The sequence below is a fragment of the Sardina pilchardus genome, chromosome 17, assembly GCF_963854185.1.
Source record: "Sardina pilchardus chromosome 17, fSarPil1.1, whole genome shotgun sequence".
Taxonomy (NCBI): Eukaryota; Metazoa; Chordata; class Actinopteri; order Clupeiformes; family Clupeidae; genus Sardina; species Sardina pilchardus.
In genome coordinates, this window is record NC_085010.1 from 16,733,622 (window position 1) to 16,758,248 (window position 24,627).

Here is a 24,627-nt window from a genome sequence, read left to right on the forward strand (position 1 = left end):
CCCTTACCCCCTTAAGTTATTGCGGTATTACTTTAAATCTCTTAAATCTCTTGAGTTCTTCATGTAGGCTACAACACCATATTGTCAAAAGTAACTGCTCTCGAAATATACATTTATGGAAGAGACTTGCCTGTATTGACTGAAGTATTGGACACACACCCACACACACACACTTGATTTCTTTATTTGAATCCACCAATCAAATTTCTTATACAGAAAGGATGAAAATATTCTCTGAGAAAATACAACTTTGACATTCAAGGGTACATAAAGCATTGCCTACGCCACACAGCAAGACTGCCTATCACAGCTGATATGGAGCAGAATTTTGCCAGTTGTTTAGACTTTCCTTTTGATAGCCCTGCCAGTCTTAGTCCACTGATTGTCAGTTTGTGGACATGACCCAGGCTGCCAAATATCAATGCCACAAACTTACATGAATATCCTAGGTCACTGATCTTCGTAAGGAGGGGTTGGTATTTAGCCATTTTTTCAACAAAGGCTATGTCCATAGACAGATCATATACATACATACACACACACACACACACACACACACACACACACACACACACACACACACACACACACACACACACACAAACAGTCTCACTCAGTCTCTCTCCCTCTCTTATTTTCTCTATCTCCTTCTCTCTCTCTCTCTCTCTCTCTCCTTTTTGCTCTTTCCCCTCTCTCGCTTCACACCTCCGCATTCCCTCTCCTCTCCCTCCTCCTCTCTGTCTGCAGCATGGCCAAAGAGGCCGTAGAACCCGTAGTAGAGCCAGAACCCGAGCCGGAACCAGAGCTGGAAATCGAGCCCGTGCAGGAGGCGAGCCGGCCCGCCCTCCTCGACGGGGAGGAGTACGAGGAGTACGACCAGGAGGAGGCCGCCGAGGACAACGACCAGGACGGCGACGGCCAGGAGGACGAGGAGGACGACGAGGAAGAGGAGGAGGACGACGACGACATCGCCGACGACAGCGAGCCCACCGCCAGCGTCGCCATGACGACCACCACAACCACCACCACCGAGTCTGTGGAGGAAGTGGTCAAAGGTGAGCCAACGAGTCACGAGTCCCTGTGTCCACTACAGCCCAGTGCTCTCTTGCTGCAATATCGCTTTGGTTGCGATGAATGTGACGTTATGAGTTTGTGAGCGTGCGTTCTAGCCTGGTGACGGTTCATTGGGCAGAACTACTCCACAGTGTTTCCGCCCCACAATGTCCCACGAGTTCTTTGCTGATATTGTATTTTCTGGCATACACACATTTTTGGGGTGTGGTTATGTTTTGTATGCTAGTATGGGAGTATTTTACTTATTATTATTATTATTATTATTATTATTATTATTATTATTATTATTATTATACATGTGTATGAACCTCATTCATTCTTCATTTGAGTGTGTGTGTGTGTATGTGTGTTTGTGCATTATCATCCTTATCCTTTTGGCATGTGTGTGTGTATCGTGTGTGTGTGTGTGTGTGTGTGTGTGTGTGTGTGATGGCGCTCCTGCGTGGCGTGCGCGCTGTAGAGGTGTGCCTGTCCCAAGCGGAGACGGGCCCGTGCCGCGCCATGCTGCCCCGCTGGTATTTCGTGGGCGAGGAGGGCCGCTGTGCCCCCTTCATCTACGGCGGCTGCGGCGGCAACCGCAACAACTTTGAGTCGGAGGAGTACTGCCTGTCCGTCTGCAGCAGTCTGAGTAAGTGACCCCCCCCCTCTGTGGAGGTCCAGGGGGCCGTCCGGCGACCAGTGTGTGTGTGTTGGGGTCACTAGCAGCCGTCTAAAGCCGCCGCCACCTCCCTCTCCGCCACCTCTGTTCTGAGCACTCTGGGTGTCTAGTCCAACCACTGGCAGTCTTGACGCTAACCACCACCGCTAACCGGGTTTTCTCTCACAGAGGCTTTCTAATGTTTTAGTATGCCTGGATTCACTTCTGTGTGTGTGTGTGTGTGTGTGTGTGTGTGTGTGTGTGTGTGTTTGCTCACGTTCCTCCTCACATACCCTAACCCAGAAATGTCTGTGCACTATCCCCCTCACCTTATGTCTTAGTGGTTTTTCCAGGCTTTTAACAGACATGACCGCTCCTACTTTGACTGCCTATAGTGTGTTGGTGTGTGTGAAGTGAAGTGAAACGATCCCTATGCCCTCACGGTTCTCCTCACTCTCTCTCTCCCTCTCTCTTCCTCATCCTCTCTCTCTCTATCCCTCTCTCCCTCTCCCTCCCTCCCTCCCTCCCTCCATTTCTGCACTCTTCTCCCCTGCCTCTGAGACTGCGGCGTGTTGCCGTGTGTTTTCTGCTCAGTTGAGCACGACTCTCATGCCAAACGCTACTTTCTTAGAATAAACCCTTTCTTTCTCTTTAAGCCACTGTGCTCTTATCAAAGCTTATACAGTACATGCAGAGCCTCCACACACACACACACACAAACACCAACACGTACACTTTCCCCCACTGACACACACACACGCATATAGTCACACACATACAGACACACACTCCTGCACAAACAAGCACAGATCTGTGCCAAGTCTTGGTGAATGCTCCTGTTGTGCTTTGAGACGTGGGAAGTTGAGTCATATGGTACCTTATGAGCAAACCTGCTTCACATGATTGAGGCAAGCACACACACACACACAAGCACGCACAAACACACTTGCATTGAAGCACACAAACGGGTATCTTTGTCTTAATAGTGTATTATCTTATCTTAACTGGAAAATCTACAGTGGATAGCAAAGCCCCACACACACACACAGACGCACACAAACGCACACACACACACAGACGCACACAAACGCACACAAACTTTGCAACCGAGCTTAATAATGCATTAAGTTGAATTTCACACACACACGCTCAGACCCACACCTCTGTGTTTAATGATGTCATATCTGTAATGGCGCTCTTTAATGAGCTGTCATGGAGGCAGTGCACTGCAGCGTGTGCCTGGTGCCTGCGGGACTCTCCACTGATGAGGGCGCCAGCACTAGAAAACTCACCGCAGGCCTTATATAACCATCACACACACACACACACACACACACACAACACACACACACACACACACACACACACACTACCTTATATCTCAATATTGTTCTCTCTTGCTCTCTCTCCCTCTTCTCTCCTCTCCTCTCTTTCTCATTGTCCTTCTCTCTCTCTCTCTCTCGCTCCCCCTCTCTCTCTCTCTCTCTCTCTCTCTCTCTCTCTCTCTCTCTCTCTCTCTCTCTCTCTCTCTCTCTCTCTCTCTCTCTCGAACAAGTATAGAATCTCTCACGCACTCTTTTCTGTCTTATTTCCTATTGATTCTTTTCTCCTCTTGCCAAGTCTGCCGTGTATTCTCCCTCCCACACACACAAGCGGCAGCAACACGCGCTGGCACCCGGCCAGTGTCCTCTCCCATCCGCTGGTCTGCCGGCGTTCCACTTGTTTGCCCCCTCTGCTTGTGTGATGGGCGCCGCAGTGACGTCTGTTCTGCTGACGCTTGAGGCTGGCACTCGAGACACCGAGTTCTGCTCACACCCTGTTGTTGTCTGGCTTGATCACTCCGCTAATTTGCCTGCTAACACACCGCCTGAAATGTTCTCACGGGTGACGGGACTAACTCTTAACACAAACCGCAGAGCGCAGTGATTAACATTGTTGATTTCTCTCCATACCCCCCCCCCCCCCTCATCTATCTATCTGTCTATCTCTCTTTCTATCTGTCTATTGGTCTATCTATCTGTCTGTCTATCTCTCTTTCTGTGTCTGTCTATCTCTCTTTCTGTCTCTCTCTCTCTCTCTCTCTCTCTCTCTCCATCTCTCCCTCCATCTCTCTCTCTCTCCATCTCTCCCTGTCTTGGTCCATCTCTCTGTCCCCTGCAGTGCCCACTCCCACCCCCGCCACCCCCGATGCTGTGGACCATTACCTGGAGCTGCCCGGAGACGAGAACGAGCACGCTCACTTCCAGAAGGCCAAGGAGAGCCTGGAGGCCAAACACAGGGAGAAGATGAGCCAGGTGAGCAACGTGGAGGGGAGAGAGAGAGAGAGAGAGAGACTGGGAGGAGGAGGGGGATGAGTGAAAGAGTGTGGTGTGAAGAGGGATTAGAGAGTGGGTATCAGGTCGAACTAGTCTGATTAAAAGAGGACAGAACAGTGGAGGAGAGGATGGAAAAAAGGAGAGAGAGAGAGAGAAATGGAGAGGCAGAGAGAGAGAGAGAGAGAGGAGTGGAGAGACCGAGGGAGGGAGGGAGGGAGGGAGGGAGAGAGAGAGGGCTAGATGGATTGGGTGACAAGAGAAGACTTTAATAATGTGAGATTAAATTCAGTGTCCCCAGGTCCCTGGTGGGAAAGTGGGGGAGGTAAAAATAGCAGTGGCATGTTTTTAATACTTGTCTCATTATATTTTCTCCTCCTCATTATTCTGTCAAACATTCACGTTATTACATCTGGGACAAAGACATGGATCGACACAGACAGGGAGACAGACACATCGCAGTCAGTTCATGTACTGTAATTGTCAATTGTAATCGTGATTCTGTGTGTGTGTGTACGTGTGTGTGTGTATAGGTTATGAGGGAGTGGGAAGAGGCAGAGAGACAAGCTAAGAGTCTCCCACGTGCAGACAAGAAGGCTGTGATCCAGGTTAGACTCACACACACACAAACAAACACACATGTGGAAACCCATGTTTATTTCAGTTGTTTATAGCTCAAAACCAGTCTTTCAGCATTCTTATGGAAGTTATATGGACACCATTTTGCAGCCACTCGTAAACAGTAATGACTTTAATTAAGCACAGCTGAAGTCTAGCTAAAAGCCTAATTGAAAGCCCCTTGTGCAGACCCACATTTAGCTTAGTGGGAAGTGTAGTAATTAGGAAATGGGAGCGGCTTAGTCTCCACTGACTAGGGACACAATCTTATTTATTCTTTTCCCCCTCTCTCTCTCTCTCTCTCTCTCTGTATCCAACATCCTGTCTCATTTCATCCCTTCTGTTCATCCCTCTTTGTGACTCTCTCTTTCTCTCACTCTCTATCTCTTTCTCACTCTCTCTCATTTTCTCTCTTCTTCTTTCCTCCACTCACCCTCTTTCACACCCTCTTTCCCTCTGCCTTAATCTCTGTACATCCCTCCACCCTGTTTCTTTTCCTCTCTCCACTCTCTCTTCATTAATCTCCTCTTTCTCCTCTCCATCTTCTTCTCTTCCTCCTATCCCCACTCTCTTTCCATTTTTGTGTTCGTCCTCCTCTTTCTCCTCTTCCTCCCCTCCTTTCCCACTCTGACTCATTCTTCCTCTCCTTTACCCCCTCTTCCTTCTCTTTCCATCCATTCTTTCACCTCCTCCTTTTATTCTTTCTCTTCCTTCTCCTCCTTCTCCCCTTGTCCTTCTCCTCATCTCCTCTTCCTCATTCTTTCCCTCCTTTTCTTCTACATCTTTCTTGTCTTTCCATCCATCCTCTCACCTCCACCTCCTCCTCTTCGACCTCCTCCTCTTCTACATCTTCCTTTTATTTCCATCCATTCGCTCACCCCCTCCTCTTCCTCCTTCTCCTCCTCCTCCTCTTCCACCTCCTCCTCTTCTACATCTTCCTTTTATTTCCATCCATTCTCTCACCCCCTCCTCTTCCTCCTCCTCCTCCTCTTCCACCTCTTCCACCTCCTCCTCCTCTACATCTTCCTTCTCTTTGCATCCATTCTCTCACCACCTCCTCCTCCTCCTCTTCCTCCTCCTCCTCCTCTTCTACATTCTACTTCTCTTTGCATCCATTCTCTCACCCCCTCCTCCACCTCCTCCTCCTCCTCCTCCTCCTCCTGCAGCACTACCAGGAGATGGTGGAGGCCCTGGAGCAGGAGGCGGCGCGCGAGCGTCAGCAGCTGGTGGAGACGCACATGGCCCGCGTGGAGGCGCTGCTCAACGACCGCCGCCGCATGGCCCTCGAGAGCTACCTCACCGCCCTGCAGGCCGAGCCCCCCAGGGTACGACACACACACACACACACACACAGAGTCATATATGCAAACATGACGTCCTAAGTGCGTTGGGTATACTCCTGGGCCTACACAGCCATACATGCTCACAGGAGAACAGGAAAAGGGATTGCATAGTCGTAAACATATGGTCAGTTTTGTGGCTGCATAATGCATGGCTAACCTCTCAGGAGCACACATACGCTCTTTTGCACTCACAGCTATCAGCTTTTTAAAAGAGAAATGCATCACATGTTCTTCAGTTGAACAGTTGGATTGCCACACCGTCCGCCTGTCTGTCTGTCTGTCTCTGACTGTCTGTCTGACTGTCCGACTGTCTGTCTGACTGACTGTCTGTCTGTATCTCATAGCTGTCTCCCTCCCCTGTGTAGTGTTTTCATTTCCATGGCAAAATAATCACATAACACCACACACACTCAGTTCAGCAGAGCAGAGGATTACACTCCACAGGGATGCACAAACACACACACACACACACGCATGTTTTTGAGCACACACACACACACACACACACACACACACACACACACACACACACCCTCATACACTGACTCAACCAAAGCCAGCATTGTACAGTGACCAGGCTACACTCTACCATGACAAACACAATCCGCACACATTCCATGGAGGCCATTGAGGGGTCAGACACCCTACAGACTCCACAGGACACACACACACACACACACACACACACACACACACACACACACACACACATACTCGTTCAGTACTGATAAACAAGGCCATTCACTGTCCCTTGTGGCGACTAACACCATGGGGTGGAGTGCTGTTACAGGCGCCTAGACAAACACCATCTGTAATTGCATTAAATCACTGACAGCGCAGGGGCACACACACACACACACACACACACACACACACACACACGCACTAGGCTGTATTAGTGTGTGTGTGTGTGTGTGTGTGTAAACACAGCTGCCTACTGCTGATAAAGAGCGTCAATGGTTTGTTTTCTGTTCTCGGACAGACGCGTTGTGTTCTGCCTCTCGTTTTCCCCCTGTCCTCATCAAACACGAGCACATTAACACACACACACACACACACGCGCACACACACACACACGTGTGAGTAAACGGCACTCTTCCTCTACCACGACCGCACCACGCCACTCGCGGACTGTCACCACCACCGCCTCATCACGCACCAGTGCGTCCCAGTGCGTCCCAGTGTGTCCCAGTGCCCTGGCTCTGGGAGAGCGAGGAGCGTGAAGCCTGCCACGGCACAAAGAAGCACTACATCTGTGATTTGCAGTTTCAGTTCAGGAACGAGACACAGATCGTCTTTGTTGGCATGGCAGTGTTGACACACGCTGCTGCCAGGGTAGGGAGTGGTTGGTTGGTTTAGTCTGATTTGTATGTAGCCTTCGTAATTAATATTTTGCCCCTTTCTTTTTTTCTTTCTTTCTTTCTCTTTCTTTCTCTCTTTCTTTCTCTCTTTCTTTCTCTCTTTCTTTCCCTCTCTCTCTCTCTCTCTCTCTCTCTCTCTCTCCCTCCCTTCTTTCTTTGTTTTTCTTTTATTGTGTGTGTGTGTGTGTGTGTGTGTGTGTAGCCACGTCATGTGTTCAGTCTGCTGAAGAAGTATGTGCGCGCCGAGCAGAAGGATCGCCAGCACACGCTCAAACACTTTGAACACGTCCGCATGGTGGACCCCAAGAAGGCCGCTCAGATCCGCCCCCAGGTATGTGCACACACACACACACACACACACACACACACACACACACACCCCTACCTCGTATTCTGATGGCCAATTCACGGAATTCAGGCTTCCTTTTCACGGAAATGGAAGCCTGAGAAACAGCCAATAATGATAAGCAAGAAGTTCTCTGGAACATAATCCCATTCATAATCCTATTGTTTCATTAATGATCCATTTTGTTAAACGCTACTGCGTCTTCAGAGTTAATAGAGGACAAAGGCCAATGAACCAAATAGCATGTCCCCAGCTTTAACCATTAACTTGCACAAGTGTAGCTTAATAACTTGTGTGTTGGCGACAAGGAGTGTGACTATGACTGTGTGTGCCCGGAAGCCCTTTGGCGTCTTGACCGCCTCCTCTTCTGACCCTTTGACCTTCTGACCCTTTGACCTTCTGACCCTAGGTGCTGACCCACCTGCGCGTGATTGAGGAGCGCATGAACCAGTCCCTGGGCCTGCTCTACAAAGTACCTGGTGTTGCTGACGAAATCAAGGACCAAGTCGGTGAGTTGGCTCGCTTGAACACACACACACACACACACACACACACACACAGAGACACACACGGACGCACACACGGATACACACATGGACACACACATGGACACACACTCAACCACACTTGCACACAATCTTAAGATTAAGTCGTCTCCCTATCTTTTGTGATTTTGACATCATGATGAATGAACGGTTACAAGCCAAAACTTTTCCACAAAGCTTCCACACCCAGTCTGTGAGATTAAAAGCTGAATGTACTGTCCTGCTTATGGTGTGTTTTGGTGTGTATGGTGTGTCAGCCAACCGCGTTCATGTGGTGACTCACTTGTTGGCGTTCCATTGAGCCTGGTTGCTAGTTGCCTGAAGGGGATGGTTTTGGGAGGGTTTGGGGTTGGGCTCTCAAGCGGAGAAGGTCAGCCGACAAGCTCAGACAAGGGGAGCGAAGCGTTCGAAGCGAGGAAACTGGAGGCTTTTTCTACCGCAAATCAGTCGCTGAGTCACACCGAGGCACACTTTTCACAATTGTCTTGCCATTGTTGTTTGGAGCCACGCAAAAAAATACGCACATTGCAAAAACACACACTAATACAAGAACATGGGCACCACACACACACACACACACACACACACACACACACACACACACACACACACACACACACACACACACACACACACACACACACACACACACACACACACACACACACACAAACACACAAACACACAAACACACAAACACACAAACACAAAAGCCCTAGCATGACGCATAGAGCAGAAATAAGCATGGCAGGAGGGGGATGTAGGCGGGAGGGAGGGAGTGTGTGTGTGTGTGTGTGTGTGTGTGTGTGTGTGTGTGTGTGTGTGTGTGTGTGTGAGCGCGTGTGTGTGTATGAGAGCGAGTGCGTCACTGTGCCATCTGTGTAACTGCCCTACAGTCTGCATCTCCCACCTCTCCGCCAGCCTCTAGCCAAGACCAAAAAATGAGCGCCCCCAAACATTTTTTCCGGGTCGCCAGTGAAATGACCTCACCCCCCCTTCTCTTGCCCCCCCCCCCCCTTCTTTATCCCCGGGGGAGAAACACTCTGTCTCTTCCCAGTCTTTAGTCCTCTGGTGCCGTTGGGTCCATGTTGTCCTCTGGTTTAGACTACAGCGCTGGCAGAGTGCTGGGAGATAAGGCCTACACACGGAGCGGAGGGGGACACACTGTAACCATAGGAGCTTACCGCAGACAGTCTTATCTGTTGTTCCTGTAGTTTAGGCTTTCGTTGGCTCCTAAGGCTTTATGTGGCGTGGATATAAATAAGCTCGTTTTCTGTGACTTTCAAAGTGTTTTATTTACAGTCGAATGTTTCATTTTTGGTGTTTGACTGTTTGCGGTCATAATTGAAGCTCTTACACTTGGTGTGTGTGTGTGTGTGTGTGTGTGTGTGTGTCCCAAGGGGACTTGCAAATGAGTGGGAAATGGGACAGAGTAGGTCCTCTTACCTTCAGTAGGAAAACAGGGGGTTTGATTACGTCTTTCTTTCTTTCTTTGTATCTTTCTCTCTTTCTCTCTCCCTTTCTTTCCCTCAGAGCTTCTCCAGAGGGAGCAGCAGGAGATGTCTGTGCAGCTGTCCTCGCTGCAGACAGACGTGCGCGTCAGCTACGGTAACGACGCCCTGATGCCCGACCTGCCCGAGAGCACGGCGCCCCAGGAGACACTGCCCCCAGTGGAGGGAGGACTGCTGGACGGCCTGGGCTTCATCCACCCCGAGAGCTTCAACCAGGCCAACACACTGAACGAGGGTACACACACACACACACACACACACACACACACACACACACACACACACACACACACAAACATTTACATGTTTAAACATGTGTATAAGATGCTGCTGGTACACTTGACTGGCATAAAAACAGGACTAAATATATCAAATATGCAAGCATGAGTATTGTTCATTGGTCCATTCCTCAACTCAATTGATCTGTGTATACTTTTCAGTTGAACCTGTCGATGCTCGTCCCATGCCAGACAGAGGACTTCCCACACGACCAGGTATGTGTCTGTGTGTGTCTGTCTGTGTGTGAAATTCTTTTTAGATTTCCAGCAGTAGAATAACATAATCTCGCTTTCTCTCTTTTTCTCTCTCTCGCACTTTTTCTCTCGCTCGCGCCGTCTCTCTGTCTCTCCGTCTCTGTCTCTCTCTCTCTCTGTCTCTCTCTCTCTCTCTCAGGCACAGGGCTGAAGCTGGGAGAGATTCCTGAGCTTAAGATGGAGGCTGAGGAGAGGCACAGTGCTGGATACGTCCACCACCAGAAACTGGTAAACAAATAAACATCAACATTCATCATCTTTCGCAGCAAACAGCTTATTGATTTCAAGATCACTGAAATGTGTCTGTAATGGCTGAAAACACAAACGAAGGAAAGAATCGAAAAAAAGCCCACGCGTATTGTAGCAAGTAACACTACATCACCGCAGTAGTCATTTACTAATGCTAGAGTGTGGTGTTACTTGTAAATGACAATATGGTGGGAGTTTGTAAATTATGTAGGTTAGCCTTGAAATCATGGTGTCAGCATGCTGCTGATTGGTAAACCTTCAAGGAGACAAACAGCTGCTCACCCTCAGACATCTTTGGCGACTAGATGAGTGAGTGAGCGAGCGAGAGAGCGGAGAGAGGAGAGAAAGAGAGAGAGAGAGACCGTGCTGTGCGTTGCCCTTGTTACTCTTTGACAAGGTCGCGTTGGCATAGCAACACAGGTCCACGGAGATGGCAATGGTTCCGCTCTCCAGCGTTCTCATTACACCCCCAGCTCACTCTCTCTTTCTTTCTTTCTTCCATTCTTTTTCTCTCTCCTTCTCCCCTCTATATCCCTGTATCTTTCTCTTACTTTTTTTATTATTTTCCTCCTCAGGTGTTCTTCGCTGAGGATGTCGGTCCTAACAAAGGTGCCATCATTGGTCTGATGGTGGGAGGGGTTGTCATAGCGACCATCATAGTCATCACCCTTGTGATGCTGAGGAAGAAGCAGTACACCTCCATCCACCATGGAGTCATTGAGGTGTGTGTGTGTGTGTGTGTGTGTGTGTGAGGGAAAACACGAATGAGTTAAAAATGCGATATTACTTATTCAGTTTAATGTTTTGTTAAAGAAGTAAACAATAATTGCCACTGATTTTCTTATTGTTTGATATGTTTGTCATGTACATTAAAGGGGCATGACATTGTGGAAATGATTATGAGGATGATGTGCCTGTGATTGGCCAACTTTTATGACTTGCGGTGGTATTCATTTCCTCGTTTCCATTCATTTCCTCGTTTCCAGGTGGACGCTGCGGTCACTCCAGAGGAACGCCACCTGACCAAGATGCAACAGAACGGCTATGAGAACCCCACCTACAAGTTCTTTGAGCAGATGCAGAACTAAGGGGCTGAGAGCCAACCCTCTACAACCCCCATATCTCCAACCCCCCACCCCCCCACCCTCCCACCCTCCCTTCTCGCCCCATTCCCTCAAACTTTCTTCCCGTTCCCTCCATCCAACCCCACCCCACCCCCCCTCTCTAGTTCTGGACAGTGTAGGAAGGACCCATTCCCTTATTCAACACAGCCTGCAGCATTCACCACTAACATAAGCATGATCCTTCATGATTGGTCAGTGACCATGTACGTCAAAATACCAGACCCGCCAGCTTTATTTGGATTGGGAAGGGCAGTTTTGGCCCTGTAGTCTCCCCCTCCCATTGGCTGGCCCCATAGCTCAGCTCATCCTCCCCCTTTTGGAGGCAGAGCGTGGAATGCAAATCTCCAATAGGTGTTCTAGAATCAGAACTGCTGGTGTTCCTCCCCCGTGCTGGTCTTCTATCAGACTTGGGGCAGTTAGAACTGACCCTGAGTCTGTGGGTAGTGTGCGCTGATGTGTTAGCGTCGGGGTTGAACACTCCCCCATCTCTACCAGCAGCCAGATCACACCTGACGGTTGGTTACAGTGAGGCCAGCTCTCCTCTCTGATAATCTCTCCATCATTCTCTCTCTCTCTCTCTTTCTTTCTCTCTCTCTCTCTCTCTCTGTCTCTCTCTCTCTCTCTCTGTTCCCTCCCCTCCTCGTACTTTGACGACAGCAGTGCTGTGTTGCTAAGGTGAACTAACCCTGAGACGTGGTGGATGATTGTATTGGTTGTAATAATGTTGCGCTCACAAATGAGAGCTTTGCTTTAGGGTTATCCAGCAGTCTGGTTTGTTTTTCAGAAAAAGAAGAAAAAAAAAACTAAAAATGGTGGGGGAAAAAAGGAAATGAAAAATACGTCAATTGTGGTTCTTTTTTTTATTACGTGTAATGTATTGACGTCATCAGGACAACTAGCTGTACTTATTTAGTGCATGGTGGAATAATTAAAAAAAAAACAGACAAAACAAGATTTGAAAAACAGAAATAAAAAAATATATCTGCTGTTCGGAAAGGGTCCTTTCTCACGTAGAAACCGTGTCATTTAGCAGAGTTGTATATCTTCTAGTATATTCTTGTGAACATGTGACTGAATGGAGATGGAGACATGAAAACTGAAATTAGAATTGGCTTTCTGCTTTGATATCATGTAAACATATATTTTTTTTAGATCAGTGCTCATGCTGATTTTGATTTTGAATTTGATTTTGATTTCTTTTGTCTTTTCTTTTCTTTTTTTACTTCACTGTATTCCTCTTTCTTAACCGGGGAGGCTAGTTGAATCGGTTTGTGTACATTTGCGTATTTGTTTAAGTTTAATGTGTTTGCATCCTATGCATTTATTCAGAGATTAATTTAGTGGCTTTCTGAAGCGGCTGTATTTAATTGATTCCTACTCATTTCATGTGGTCACATGTGTGTGTTTTTTAATGGTTACACAGGGCCCAAGGTTTGGGGTGGGGAGGGTTCCGGGTTGTTTGTTTGTTTGTTTGTATGTATGTCTGTTTATGTCTGGATGTATGGTTTGAGGGTGGGTGGGTGTGAATGCGAGTGTGTGTGTGTGTGCGCATGTGTGCGTGCATGTATGTCCTTTCCAGTCAGGTTAGCGTTTCTCATCCAATTCCATGTCAGTTGGTAGAATACTTCTTCTGTCCCTCCACTGATCCACCACTGTATTCCACAAAAGCACAGAAAGAAGCTCCCCTCTCTATCTATCTCTCGCTGTCTCTCGGCTGCTGTAACACAATATCTTTAACAGGGAGAAAGGAAAACAACATCAAATAAAAAATAAAAAAAAACAGGTGCAGCGATGCACTTGGTGCATGTCTTAGAGGAGGACCGACTGCAGGATAGAGGGAAGGGGAAGAGGGGGGAGAGGCAGGTGAAGAGAGCCTTGCGCTTGTCAACAGCGACACCTCTCCCACCTCTGCATGTCTTGCACTCCTTCCTCCGTTTTGCTGTCTTGCATTCACCCCCCACAGTCTCTTTTGTTTCCAGCCACCCCATCCCACCAACCCCCATCTAGCTCCCCTTCACCAACTGCAGAATGTGCTGTTGCTTACGTCTTAACTGTGCTGCTGCAGACACGCAGCCAAAACAAACAAACAAAAAAAAGCAGACAAAACAAAAAAAAAATAACAGACCACAATGAAAGTCATACTCTGGTGTGTAGACACAACAAATGAATGTGTTTTTATAGGGTTTTTTTTTCTCCTCGGAGATGCCGTTCAAATTTGCATTCTTCAGCTAAGCTCCCCCCACACCCCCCATCCCACCATTACACTCAAACCTATAGGAGCCCTGCCCATCCAAATCTCTTAAACACCCATGCCACCCCCTAGAAAACTACACTCCTTAAGTCATCTTGTTCTGTTTAGACTACTCCACTCCCAGTCGAGGACATTAGCAGGAAGCCATCCTGGTGTAGGTCTGTAGGTAGGGCCCTGTGATCTATTTGCAGACCCTCGGAGGCCAAATGGAATGGGAGCGAACAACTGCTCTTAAAGGTGTCGGGGGGAGCTGGGGATGGCGGAGACTGTCCCCTCTCTCTCTCTCTCGCTCCTCCATTCGGATTGTTCTGTAGCTAGACACTGGAGAGATGCTGCAGGTTGGCAGTAGAGTGTTTGAGCGTTTGTGTGTGTGTGTGTGTGTGTGTGTGTGTGTGTGTGTGTCTGTGTGGTTGGTTTGCTGTGTTCCTGAAAGAGGCCTCCTGTGCAGCGGGTTGATGTGGAAGGCAGCGGATTGAGAAAGCAGGTGTTTCTCTCTTCTTTATTTCTTTCTCTCTGTGACTTTCTCTGTGTATGTGTAAGAAACAATACATTTGCTTTGACTGGGGGAAAAAAGCTTTCTACACTGTATTCCATAAATAAAGTTTTGAATGTACATACAGAAATTCCCTTCCTTGGTGTACGTGGATTCATTTCTGTTATAACTCTCTGCTCATGTACAAATATTTAAATGGTGGGGATGTACCAGTGATGTATGTAAATGTGACCACTTGTGCCCCCTACTGGAGAAGAAGGGAAGTACATGGTGCAGTCGGATAAATCATAAGACACACCCAAGCTCGTACTTGCAGCAAGATAATAGCCTAGATCACCGTGTACTGTAATCGAACAGTCCAATGCACAAGGAATATTAATCAAATCGTCTTGTTTCACATGACTTAATTTTGGTACACTTTATACAACCGCTTTAAATTAGAGTATGAAACAACATGGACAGAAGAGTTTTACAGAAAATTTAAAGTGCATTCAAATAATACAATTAAGAGATATAGATATATCAACAGACTCTGAGTCACAGTGGCGATTCTAGAGATTTGTAACAAGGGTGGCCCTAGTGGGGCATTGGTTAATTCAAGGGTGGCATCTAGATAAACAGAAACAGGCTCAAGTTGTTAAATTAGCACACATGCATGAGTAAAGCCATGCACCAAACACCACACTCATAAATTGAAGGACAAAGACCATACTCTCACGCTTTGAGCTTGACAGTCACACTATTTGACCCATTCTCACACCACACGCCATACTTTACATTTCTCACGCTACAAAGTGGAAGTGAGAAATGTTTTTTTTTTTTGCCAGTGGTTTACATGTGCCATTTTAGTTTGGATGGTTTTATGCTCTCATGTGCACCCCACACACAGGGGTTTCTGTCTTATTTTGTCCTCAATTTAAGTGAATCCATTTTCTACTTCAAGTAGCCTATTAAGGGTTGCAGCCAACTTGTTTAACATGATACCTTAAAATGATGCATACTTTTATAAAATTAGCTCCCTAAAATTATATCTAACATGACCTGTCACATAAACATTGTCTATGTCCATGCCATGGCAATGACTGACAACCCTAACCCTAACCCTGCCATTTTAAATTGGCGATTTTTAATTTCTTTTTAGCCACAAGCTCCGTGACCCATCACTCAGATCAGTACCACTACCCACTTTTGGGTTCCGACCCACCAGTTAAGAAACACTGGCCTAAGCTGTAAACTTTCCACAATGTCAATATTACATTAGGGCAATAGACTATTCATGATACAACATATACTCAGTGTTGGCTGAGTAGGTTGAATTGGTAGATATAAAAATGTGCCTACATGACGTGATTCCACAGTTGCAATACTGGGTTTTGTGTGTGTGTGATAAGATACTGTAAATGCCAAAAGGGCACTGGCAGATTCGATAGGTAAATACTGTATATGTTTGCGTGTTAGTGCAAGCAGGCCTATTGTAAGCTCACATGCTAAAAACAATAAGCCATGTAGCCTATAACTGCAAGCATGTTTGCCAGATTGCTTTCTGAACCCTGATATTTCAAACTAGTGCGCTGCAAGTGCATCAAGAATGGTGTCGCCTTTGAATGTTAATGGCGAATAGTAGACTAGGATCTTGGGGTGGCCAATTGAATCTCAAGGGTGGCCTGTGCCACCCGGAGCCACCCCTCTGGCTACGCCCCTGCTGAGTCAATAACCTTATTTAATATAAAATTAAGGATTTTATACCTCTACCTCTTCAGAGGTAGAAGCTGTCTTGATTGAGGCCATTCATGGGTCTTCAGAGACATATGCTGGCCTGGTTGACTTCAGAAGTACATGGTTGGCTGAGGCCATTCTAGGGACTTCAGAGGCATATATGCTGGCCTGGGTGACAGGCCATTCTGAAGTCTTCAGAGGTAGAAGCTGGCCTGGTGGACTGAGGCCATTTTAGGGTCCAGCTCTGGGGCCCAAGTCCCCTTTATCCTCAGGAATCTGTGGTTAGAAAACAAAGGTCAAAAGGCAGGACTAACCCATCCTAAATGACTACTACATTACTGAAATGGTACTAAAACAGAACGGTACTAAAGGATCGAGTCAAGCATTGGATGCAGAGTATGATATAGCTAGCACTATAATACAAGAATAATGCTTAAAATAAAAGAGTAAAGAAATGAAATCATTTTGTGTAGACACATCAGCAAACAGGATTGAAATGGAGCAAATTATGGGTGAAGAATGCCTCCTGAATGTTCAGGCCATCAATGAAACCAATGTGACATGCCTGAGTGTAACCTACCAGCTGAAGCCTGCTTTTGGTCAGCAAATTCCTCCAGCTGTCTCTCACTGTGGACAAGAAACAGAAATTGCAGCGTGAACACTCATAAGTCAAGATGCCAGATGTTCTACAGTACTACCCTTGAAGCCTTCAAAGACAGTGTGTTCAAAGTCACCGCACAAACATTGTGCATTTCAATATCAAACATACAAAAAGAACACATTCTTAGGGTTTGGTTATGAGAGCATGCAAACTTTGTTCCCCTCATCTCAGCCACTTGGTCCATGAAGTCCATAAGTCTGCATGTGGAGGAGAAGACTGAGATCTTTGCATGGATCATGTTATACATCCGCTTCACATGTTCTGAGGTTTAACGTTGAAATGTACTATCAAATACGGTCACAGTTTAATCACAGATGAATATGAGTGCAGAGGAAGACAAAGAAATAACATGGTGAGAATGACACATTGACACACACACACACACACACACACACACACACACACACACACACACACAAATGTAATTGTAAGATACGCCCATACATATGATGTAGAAGAAAGACCTCTGTCTTCTTGTCCATCAGTTCACGTTGTAGAGCTGAGGCCTTAATCTGTGACATGATCAGCTCATTCATTAATAACATATCATCATCATATTGTGTTAGTCTAATGGTTGACCATTGAGCATTGTGCCAATCTTTTGTGGGCTGCTGCTTCAGGTGACGCAATCTGAAAATAAACCAATGAATTCACGAACAACAGAAAAATATACAACCTATATGGGTCTAACAGATCAGTTTGCGTTTAAACCCTCAGCTCTTGGCTGAAGTAGTGAGGGGATCCGAATCTTATAGTGAGGGAGTTTGACTTTACACTGTAAAACCTAAAAGTTCAGTCAACTCAATTAAGGTAAGGTATGTCTTGAATAGATTAAGTAAACTTACTAAAAAGAATGAGAAAATAACACTTTAATAATATGAACTAAATATCTTCCAGCTCTCTCCAGTTTTTGGATCTTGATGTGTTCAAGAGCTGTCAGTTTGTCCTCCGCAACTGGAAACTTTTTTCCAACTTTCAGGAGTTTGGATTCCCTATGGCGCCTCTCAACATCTAACTGTATTGTAGCCTTGTGATATGATAAATACACCATTTTCACTTTTCACAAGGTTTGGTTCAATAACAGCAATGATATCTCAAAGTAACACTACAAGGCCCCAGCTGTGGCGCAACTGCGGCTGGGGCACCTGCACCATACGCCGGCGACCCGGGTTTGATTCCCACCCCGTGGTCCTTTCCGGATCCTTCCCCTGCTCTCTCTCCCATTCACTTCCTGTCGATTCTCTACTGTCTCTATCATGAAAGGCATAAAAAAGCCCAAAAAATATACTTTAAAAAAACGTAACACTACAATCGGCTGAGAGCTGAAAGATTGCAACATATAAGCCTTTCTTGTCCAATGTATTGAATATTAGGTGGATATACTACAGGTGATAGGGTAAAAAAAATCAACAAGCAGATATCACTATGAAACTTCACCAGTTGATTACTTAGATCAATATGAAAAATAAATATTAATATCAATTGTAATATAAAGTATTACAAGTTTTCTGAAATGTAATGTTTGAATATGCAAATAAGGTATGATGTAATTAAATATGCGCTGATATAGGCCTAAACTTAAAAAGATAAAATCTGAGTATTGGATAAAGTCAGTTTCATTTTTTTTCTTTTCATTTTGTTGACATTAGAGATGAAAAGTATTTTAGAGAGGGAATTATGGATATCTTGTTTAGTTATTCAGTAAATCAGAAAATACTATACCAGCCTTTTTAAAAAATCCATTTTCGCCATGTTTTTTGGGATAAAATGTCACGTACATCAGGCTAAAAATAATTTATTAACAAACCCCTCTGTAAAAACCTTCTAAACATGGTTAGGTATAAGACTGAAAGGTTTGGTGGATGTAGATGCTTGTGAAGTGGAGATTTTGTTCTCAGAGTGAGAGAGTCTATACAATGACCATGCCTACGCTAGTTCAATAAACATGTTCATTTGAGACAGAAAAAAATGATTTATACTCTGAGATAAAGTCATAAAATACCAAAACTCAATGGTCCCCTAGGCTGGGTGAACTCTGCCTGAGCTGCCAGCGATCTTAAATGATTAGTACCAGACTAGTGTTCCCCATGATTACCGTCAGTCTTGGATGAAATTCCCGGTGAAGTACAGCAGGTGGCGCAAAAGCCCACCATCTGAAAAAATGCAGCCTTGAACGTCGTAGATCATGATAACAAAAGGTGTAAAGGCCCCGGTACAGTTCACGCACCCGACTTGTCGTGCGACATGTTGACGTCACGGGGAACGTTGTAACCATGTATACTTGCGCGTGGTAGTCGCGACACAATTTGCAGTATTCTCCTGAACGGAGGCACGGTATCCATTGACGTTAATAATGGCAGTAGCAACTAGCTTCTTTGCTGATATTTCAGACTTAGCTTGCACAACTGAAGGATTAGCCTACCATCTCGTTTATGAGATGAGCTTGTGTAATCTCCCTAAATGGAAAGATATATATATTTTTTTAGGTCTAGCAGATATCCTTTGGTTGAAAATAAATCTCTTCCTTACCTTTTGCTGGAATACTTATGTGCCTCGGTCCTAGTCATTTCCCCCTAATATCCTCCTGTTGCAACTCTCACTGGTAACTTCGTTAACTTATCCAACGTAGTTCACGACTGTAAACAAATCAGTCATCCAAACGGCAACTCTCGCTGCAGCCTAGCCAAGTTAACTTCCCACTTTTCAAACTTACTATTATTCAAACTTCATGACTACAGTCGTTTTTAAAATGAATGGGCTTATTTAAGATGTTGGATAGGCTATATGATAATGCCTGAATGTGGTTTATGTGGTTGATGACTGTATAAGGACACTGGCTCCGTGAGCTTGGCTTCAATCTCTTCCTAGTTGTCGTGCGAGGTTGGCGCGCGCGGCTGATAAAAAATGTTCAGTGTCCGACAGGTCGGCGCGCGGCTGAAATGTGGCTTGCGACACAGGAAATTACGTCATTTTGACGTCACATTGTCGCGCGACAGGTCGGGTGCGTCGAGTCAGAGAATGTCTAATAAGGGGAGAAGGACCACTAGCGAAATACTTCCGCATGGTACTGCAACTAGACGGCGATCGCGAGCAAGTGATGAATGAATGGGTAGCAATGGAGCTGAACCCCCCAGTACCACATTTGTCGTTATATAATTTTTTCTCCTAAAATTGCATTAATGCATGCGATGCAGGATAACTTGACTTGACAATCAGCTGACCAATAAAATTTTTAATATGTGTTGTTATTCCTAAAAACCCTTTCAAAGTTTTCATGTCACGTGACACAAGCGAACCACTTTACGGCCATAGACCTAAAAGAAGGTTCAGCTTCACGACGGTCGTAATCGGTCGCGAGTGTCGCGAGCATCCATGAGCTAAATGCTAGCATGTTACAGGGAAAACGGCCCATCCTATGAAAAGCAGAAAGGACATGAGTGACTTTTTATTTCATTTCCAGTGGAAAACCTATACTCAGGTAGCTACTACGACAATGTACATTAAGAAATGAAGTTGTCAACTGTGAAAAAAACGAGTTCTAGCCGCTTAGCCCCATAGACCACAATTCATTTATCACTTGCTCGGCAACGTCCCTAGCGGAATTTCAACAGATTGCAGGAACAATCCGGTACAATGGAGTTAATAGGAAGTGGACCGGCTCTCCCTAAAGGGGCTCTGGTCGAGTATACTTTTGGCATAAGGCGTCAGAGAGCACCCAAGCACAGACCCAGAACTTTAAAGATTGGTTGACGCCAGTCAATCGTCATCATCACCATTATATATGGAACTAGGCTGCCACTTAGGCTATCCCTTGGCTACTACAATGCTGGCATCATGTGAAATGTTTTTCTTTCAATATTAGCCTAGGCTACAATACGCTTCATCGTTCCTTTCCCTATTCTAATTTCCTTATTCTTGGATTTATTTATGCGATTTTTACTTTTACTTATAGGAAGTAGTAAGACATTTGTAAACTAAATTCCAATCCTGTCTAGGCCTACAAAACCCTAGCCTACTCCAGTTCGGTTGGTGGCAGTAAAGAGAAAAACTGACAACTAGTAAGGCGCATAGGAGAAGGAAAATACAGGAAGTAGTGTGACGCATGTCCTGTACAAGTGCATGGCGGAGTCTGAGTGGATGCACAGAAGCAGTAAGTGATCAGAAATAACTAGTTAATGGACAAACTTGGAAGGTGATATCACATTAATACGTCGTGTAAGCACCAAACTGAGATTTCGTTGGGTTTGTGTTGTTTATTTTATGTCAGATAAGGCCATGGCTCACGGATTTAGAAGCAGCAAGCAAGACTTCGCTTTCGGACCGTGGAAGATCACTGCAGCGAAAACACACATAATGAAATCAAAAGACATTGAACGTTTAGCTGAGGAGATGCATATGCCTGCTCTTCCGGAGATGCTTTTCGGGGATAACGTCTTACGCATTCAGCATTCGGACGGTTTTGGCATAGAGTTCAACGCCATCGATGCCCTCAAGCGCGTAAATAATCTGCAAGACTCCGTTAAAGTTGCCTGTGCCCAGGAATGGCAGGAGAGCAGAGCGGATTCCGAACACTCCAAGGAAGTGGTGAAACGCTATGACTGGACATACACCACCGATTATAGAGGTACTCTGGTAGGAGAAGATATGAGGATTACACCAACAACCGAGCGCATAGACTTGGAAAAGCTGAAGGCGCGAGAACAGATAGTTTTCTTCGAGGACGTTCTCCTGTTCGAGGACGAGCTGCACGACCACGGCGTGTCAATGATCAGTGCAAAGATACGAGTGATGCCTACAAGCTTTTTCCTGTTGCTACGGTTCTTCCTGCGCGTTGACGGTGTTCTCATTCGCATCCATGACACTAGACTTTATCACGAAGCCGGAAAGAACTTCATGATAAGGGAGTTCAGTGCACGAGAGAGCAAAGTCTCAGAACTGAAGCATGTTCCACCAGCCCTGTACACAGACCCCAACGAGGTTGCCCAGTACCTGCCTCTACGCTTGACAGAGTGTGAGAAACTGGACTTTCCGGTGAAAGAATGAGTTGGATTGACAGCTATGTAAACCAGCTCTGAGGGGAATGATTTGTAATGTGCAGTGTCTTTTCAGATGTATTGAACAGACGGGCATGGGCCTACACCACAGCACTCAAAACTTGTGACACTTATTCTTTATTTGAATTTAAATGTCGGTGCGTTTGAATAATAAATTGGCCATGTTGTATGTAAACACTTTGTTTGCTGGCCTGCTATGATGGTAAACTCTGTAACCAAGGACTAAGCTAGTTTCTTGTTTTTGAACCCAAGTGAGGTTCTGTTCTTTTAATGGCATTTGGTTAATTGCATATTTGCACAGAATATCCAGTGCATGAAAACACCTAACCATTACAGGCAAGAGCATGCAGAACTATTTGCTTTTTACTGTACTTTCTGGACTAATTGAGTTGACATGTGATTGGTTTATTAAGGATTTTTGTAAATATGACTTCTGGAGGAATTGTCTCCTTTCCGATTCTACTGCCCAAATAGCTCTGATGATTTGAATAATTAAGGTACCATACTGATTAAAGAAGGCTTTATTATGCAACACATACTTGAGAGATCTTTGTGGTCGTCTTTGCACAAGGTAAAAAGCCCTTAAAAACAAGAGACAAAGGCTAAGTAAGATTCTTTCTGTGGCGTGTTATGATATGATGCACTCATTTGTGATTGTCATTGCAGAATTATGTGAAGGAACAGGGCAGGCAAGACAATTGGTCTGAGATGAAGGTTGTATGATTAACACCAATGCCATTTCTATGGCGTTCTAGCTAGGCCCCCAAAGCGCTTTACAGTGACAGGAAGGAGCCCCACTACAACTAAACCAATAAGAATGTATAGCACCCATATGCTCTCTTTATAATTAGGGAGTTCAAAACAAGACAAAAACAAAACCTCTTGTACTTTGCAATTAATTGTACGCTAACAACGAGAGTGAGCAAGACAATTAAGGGGCAGTCAACAATCAGGAAATCTGCTTCACCTGGGAGTGACTAATCCTGATGCAGATGCACCAAGGAATGTAACACATGTTGTTGTCACATCATGTACCCAGGGGCAATCCTTAACAGAAATCTACAGTTTTCCAAAATGCCCATTATCATTGCTTAGTGTATTGTCAGTAAAGAGCAGAATCCAAACTGATTTTCTTTTTAAAATGAATCCCACAACTATGGTATTTGCAGTGTAACAACAGTAATGGAAACAGTAAAATTAAAAAGTGTAGGAGTAGACAATGCAAGATACAATACAATTTCAAACATAATGAATAAATAAGTAAAACGGACACAGTGGGATGCACAGTTTAGTAAATGTTGCACATTATTGGTGTAAATCTTGGTGTGTGTGTGTGTGTGTGTGTGTGTGTGTGTGTGTGTGTGTGTGTGTGTGTGTGTGTGTGTGTGTGTGTGTGTGTGTGTGTGTGTGTGTGTGTGTGTGTGTGTGTGTGTGTGTGTGTGTGTGTTACTGGGAGCTGTGTCTGACGGCAGTAGGAAGAAAGGAGCTGTGGTGCCTCATTCCAGGTGAAGCAGTCTGTCAGTGAAGGAGCTGTCCACGGATGTGGGCGTTCTGCATGGGGTGAGTGGAATTCATCAGGCATAGCTTAGTCATCTGTCTGCCTTCTACTACTTTATCTGGGTTGAGCCTGTATCTTGGGACAGATCTGACTTTCATAATCAGCCTTGCATCTGTCAGTGGTTAAGATACTGCTGCAGCAGACCATTGCATAGATTGCTAATGCCACCATATAGTCCAGTCCAGTCCAGTTAATTCCATGCCCATAGATTTTACATTGACTGCTATTTGGAGGGTACCCCCTGCCTTAGTCTGCCCCATAATGCCCAAAAACAAGACTGCAGGTCTGGGAAGCTGCCAAGCAGGCCCTGATGAGGGGAAAGAAGCCACTGCAGGTGATGCTCACCGACCAAGTGGTCCACCACCCGTTCTAGCTGGTAAACATGCAGAGCCCATGCAGCATTTAGACAGGATCTGCTGGCAAGGTAAGGGGCCATATTTGGAGCTAAGCTACTTGTGGGCACTGACATACTGTAGCTCTCAATGCTACTGTCACTCAGGGGACTCTTCTTACTGCCACCATCAGGTAAGAGCCAGCCACATTAACATTTTGCCTAGACAATCCTCCAAGCCACTGCAAAAGAAATCATCGCAATTCAAGGAGATCTGCTAATGTGCTGCTCTCCAAAGGGATCCTGGTACCATGGTGACGGGTGCAACCACAATGCCAAAAAAACATTTATGAAGTCCAGGGCCCGTATTCACAAAGCATCTTATCTTACCACTAAGAGTACTCCTAAATCGCGCTAGAAGATTTTAGTTAGGAGTTTTCCTTTAAAAGTTATTCACAAAGCCTTTCAGACCTACTTTTAGTAAGGAGAAACGCCCACTCCTAAACTAAAAGTGAGTCTTCGTTGCTATGGTTGACGTCATTACTCATGCACGAGCTTGATGAAAGTGACCACCTTGATTGGCTGGTGATTATAACGCGGGAATGATGGCAAACCTCCCCTACAATGACGAGTTGAGTGACAGGTGTTAGGTCTTATCTGGTGAGAATGCGTGCGCTATGTCGGGCTGTGAAGGATGGAACGGAAGATGATGAATAAATAGGCATAGCCTTAATGAATAAAGAGTAAAGCAAGCCTAGGCTTAATGAAACACTATGGACTGGAGCAGTATATTTGCAACATGTTTTAAATTAATCTGTATGAAAACACGTAGCCTGCAAAGAGGAGAAGCGATTTAATTTAATTAGGCACAATAAGACGTTACATTTAGTTTACATGCAATGGTGGTTTT

At 45.6% G+C, this 24,627-nt stretch overlaps 2 protein-coding genes across 2 annotated transcripts in view; both read left to right on the forward strand.

Annotated features, from left to right (window-relative positions):
• appa (amyloid beta (A4) precursor protein a) overlaps nucleotides 1-14,527 on the forward strand; it is a gene marked incomplete in the record, with an annotated part of 28,083 nt that extends 13,556 nt beyond the window's left edge. The window contains 12 exon segments of the mRNA XM_062517617.1: nucleotides 748-1,055; nucleotides 1,535-1,702; nucleotides 3,872-4,005; nucleotides 4,557-4,631; nucleotides 5,808-5,966; nucleotides 7,548-7,676; nucleotides 8,101-8,200; nucleotides 9,770-9,982; nucleotides 10,188-10,241; nucleotides 10,420-10,508; nucleotides 11,105-11,251; nucleotides 11,516-14,527. Of these exon segments, the coding sequence (XP_062373601.1) occupies nucleotides 748-1,055; nucleotides 1,535-1,702; nucleotides 3,872-4,005; nucleotides 4,557-4,631; nucleotides 5,808-5,966; nucleotides 7,548-7,676; nucleotides 8,101-8,200; nucleotides 9,770-9,982; nucleotides 10,188-10,241; nucleotides 10,420-10,508; nucleotides 11,105-11,251; nucleotides 11,516-11,617 (1,678 nt within the window).
• Nucleotides 14,528-20,816: 6,289 nt separating this feature from the next.
• On the forward strand, nucleotides 20,817-22,364 carry tiprl (TIP41, TOR signaling pathway regulator-like (S. cerevisiae)). The gene is made up of 2 exons (XM_062518639.1): nucleotides 20,817-20,924; nucleotides 21,042-22,364. The coding sequence occupies exons 1-2, from the start codon at nucleotides 20,894-20,896 to the stop codon at nucleotides 21,815-21,817; spliced, it is 807 nt and encodes a 268-aa protein (XP_062374623.1). The 5' UTR covers nucleotides 20,817-20,893; the 3' UTR covers nucleotides 21,818-22,364.
• The last annotated feature ends 2,263 nt before the right edge of the window (nucleotides 22,365-24,627 follow it).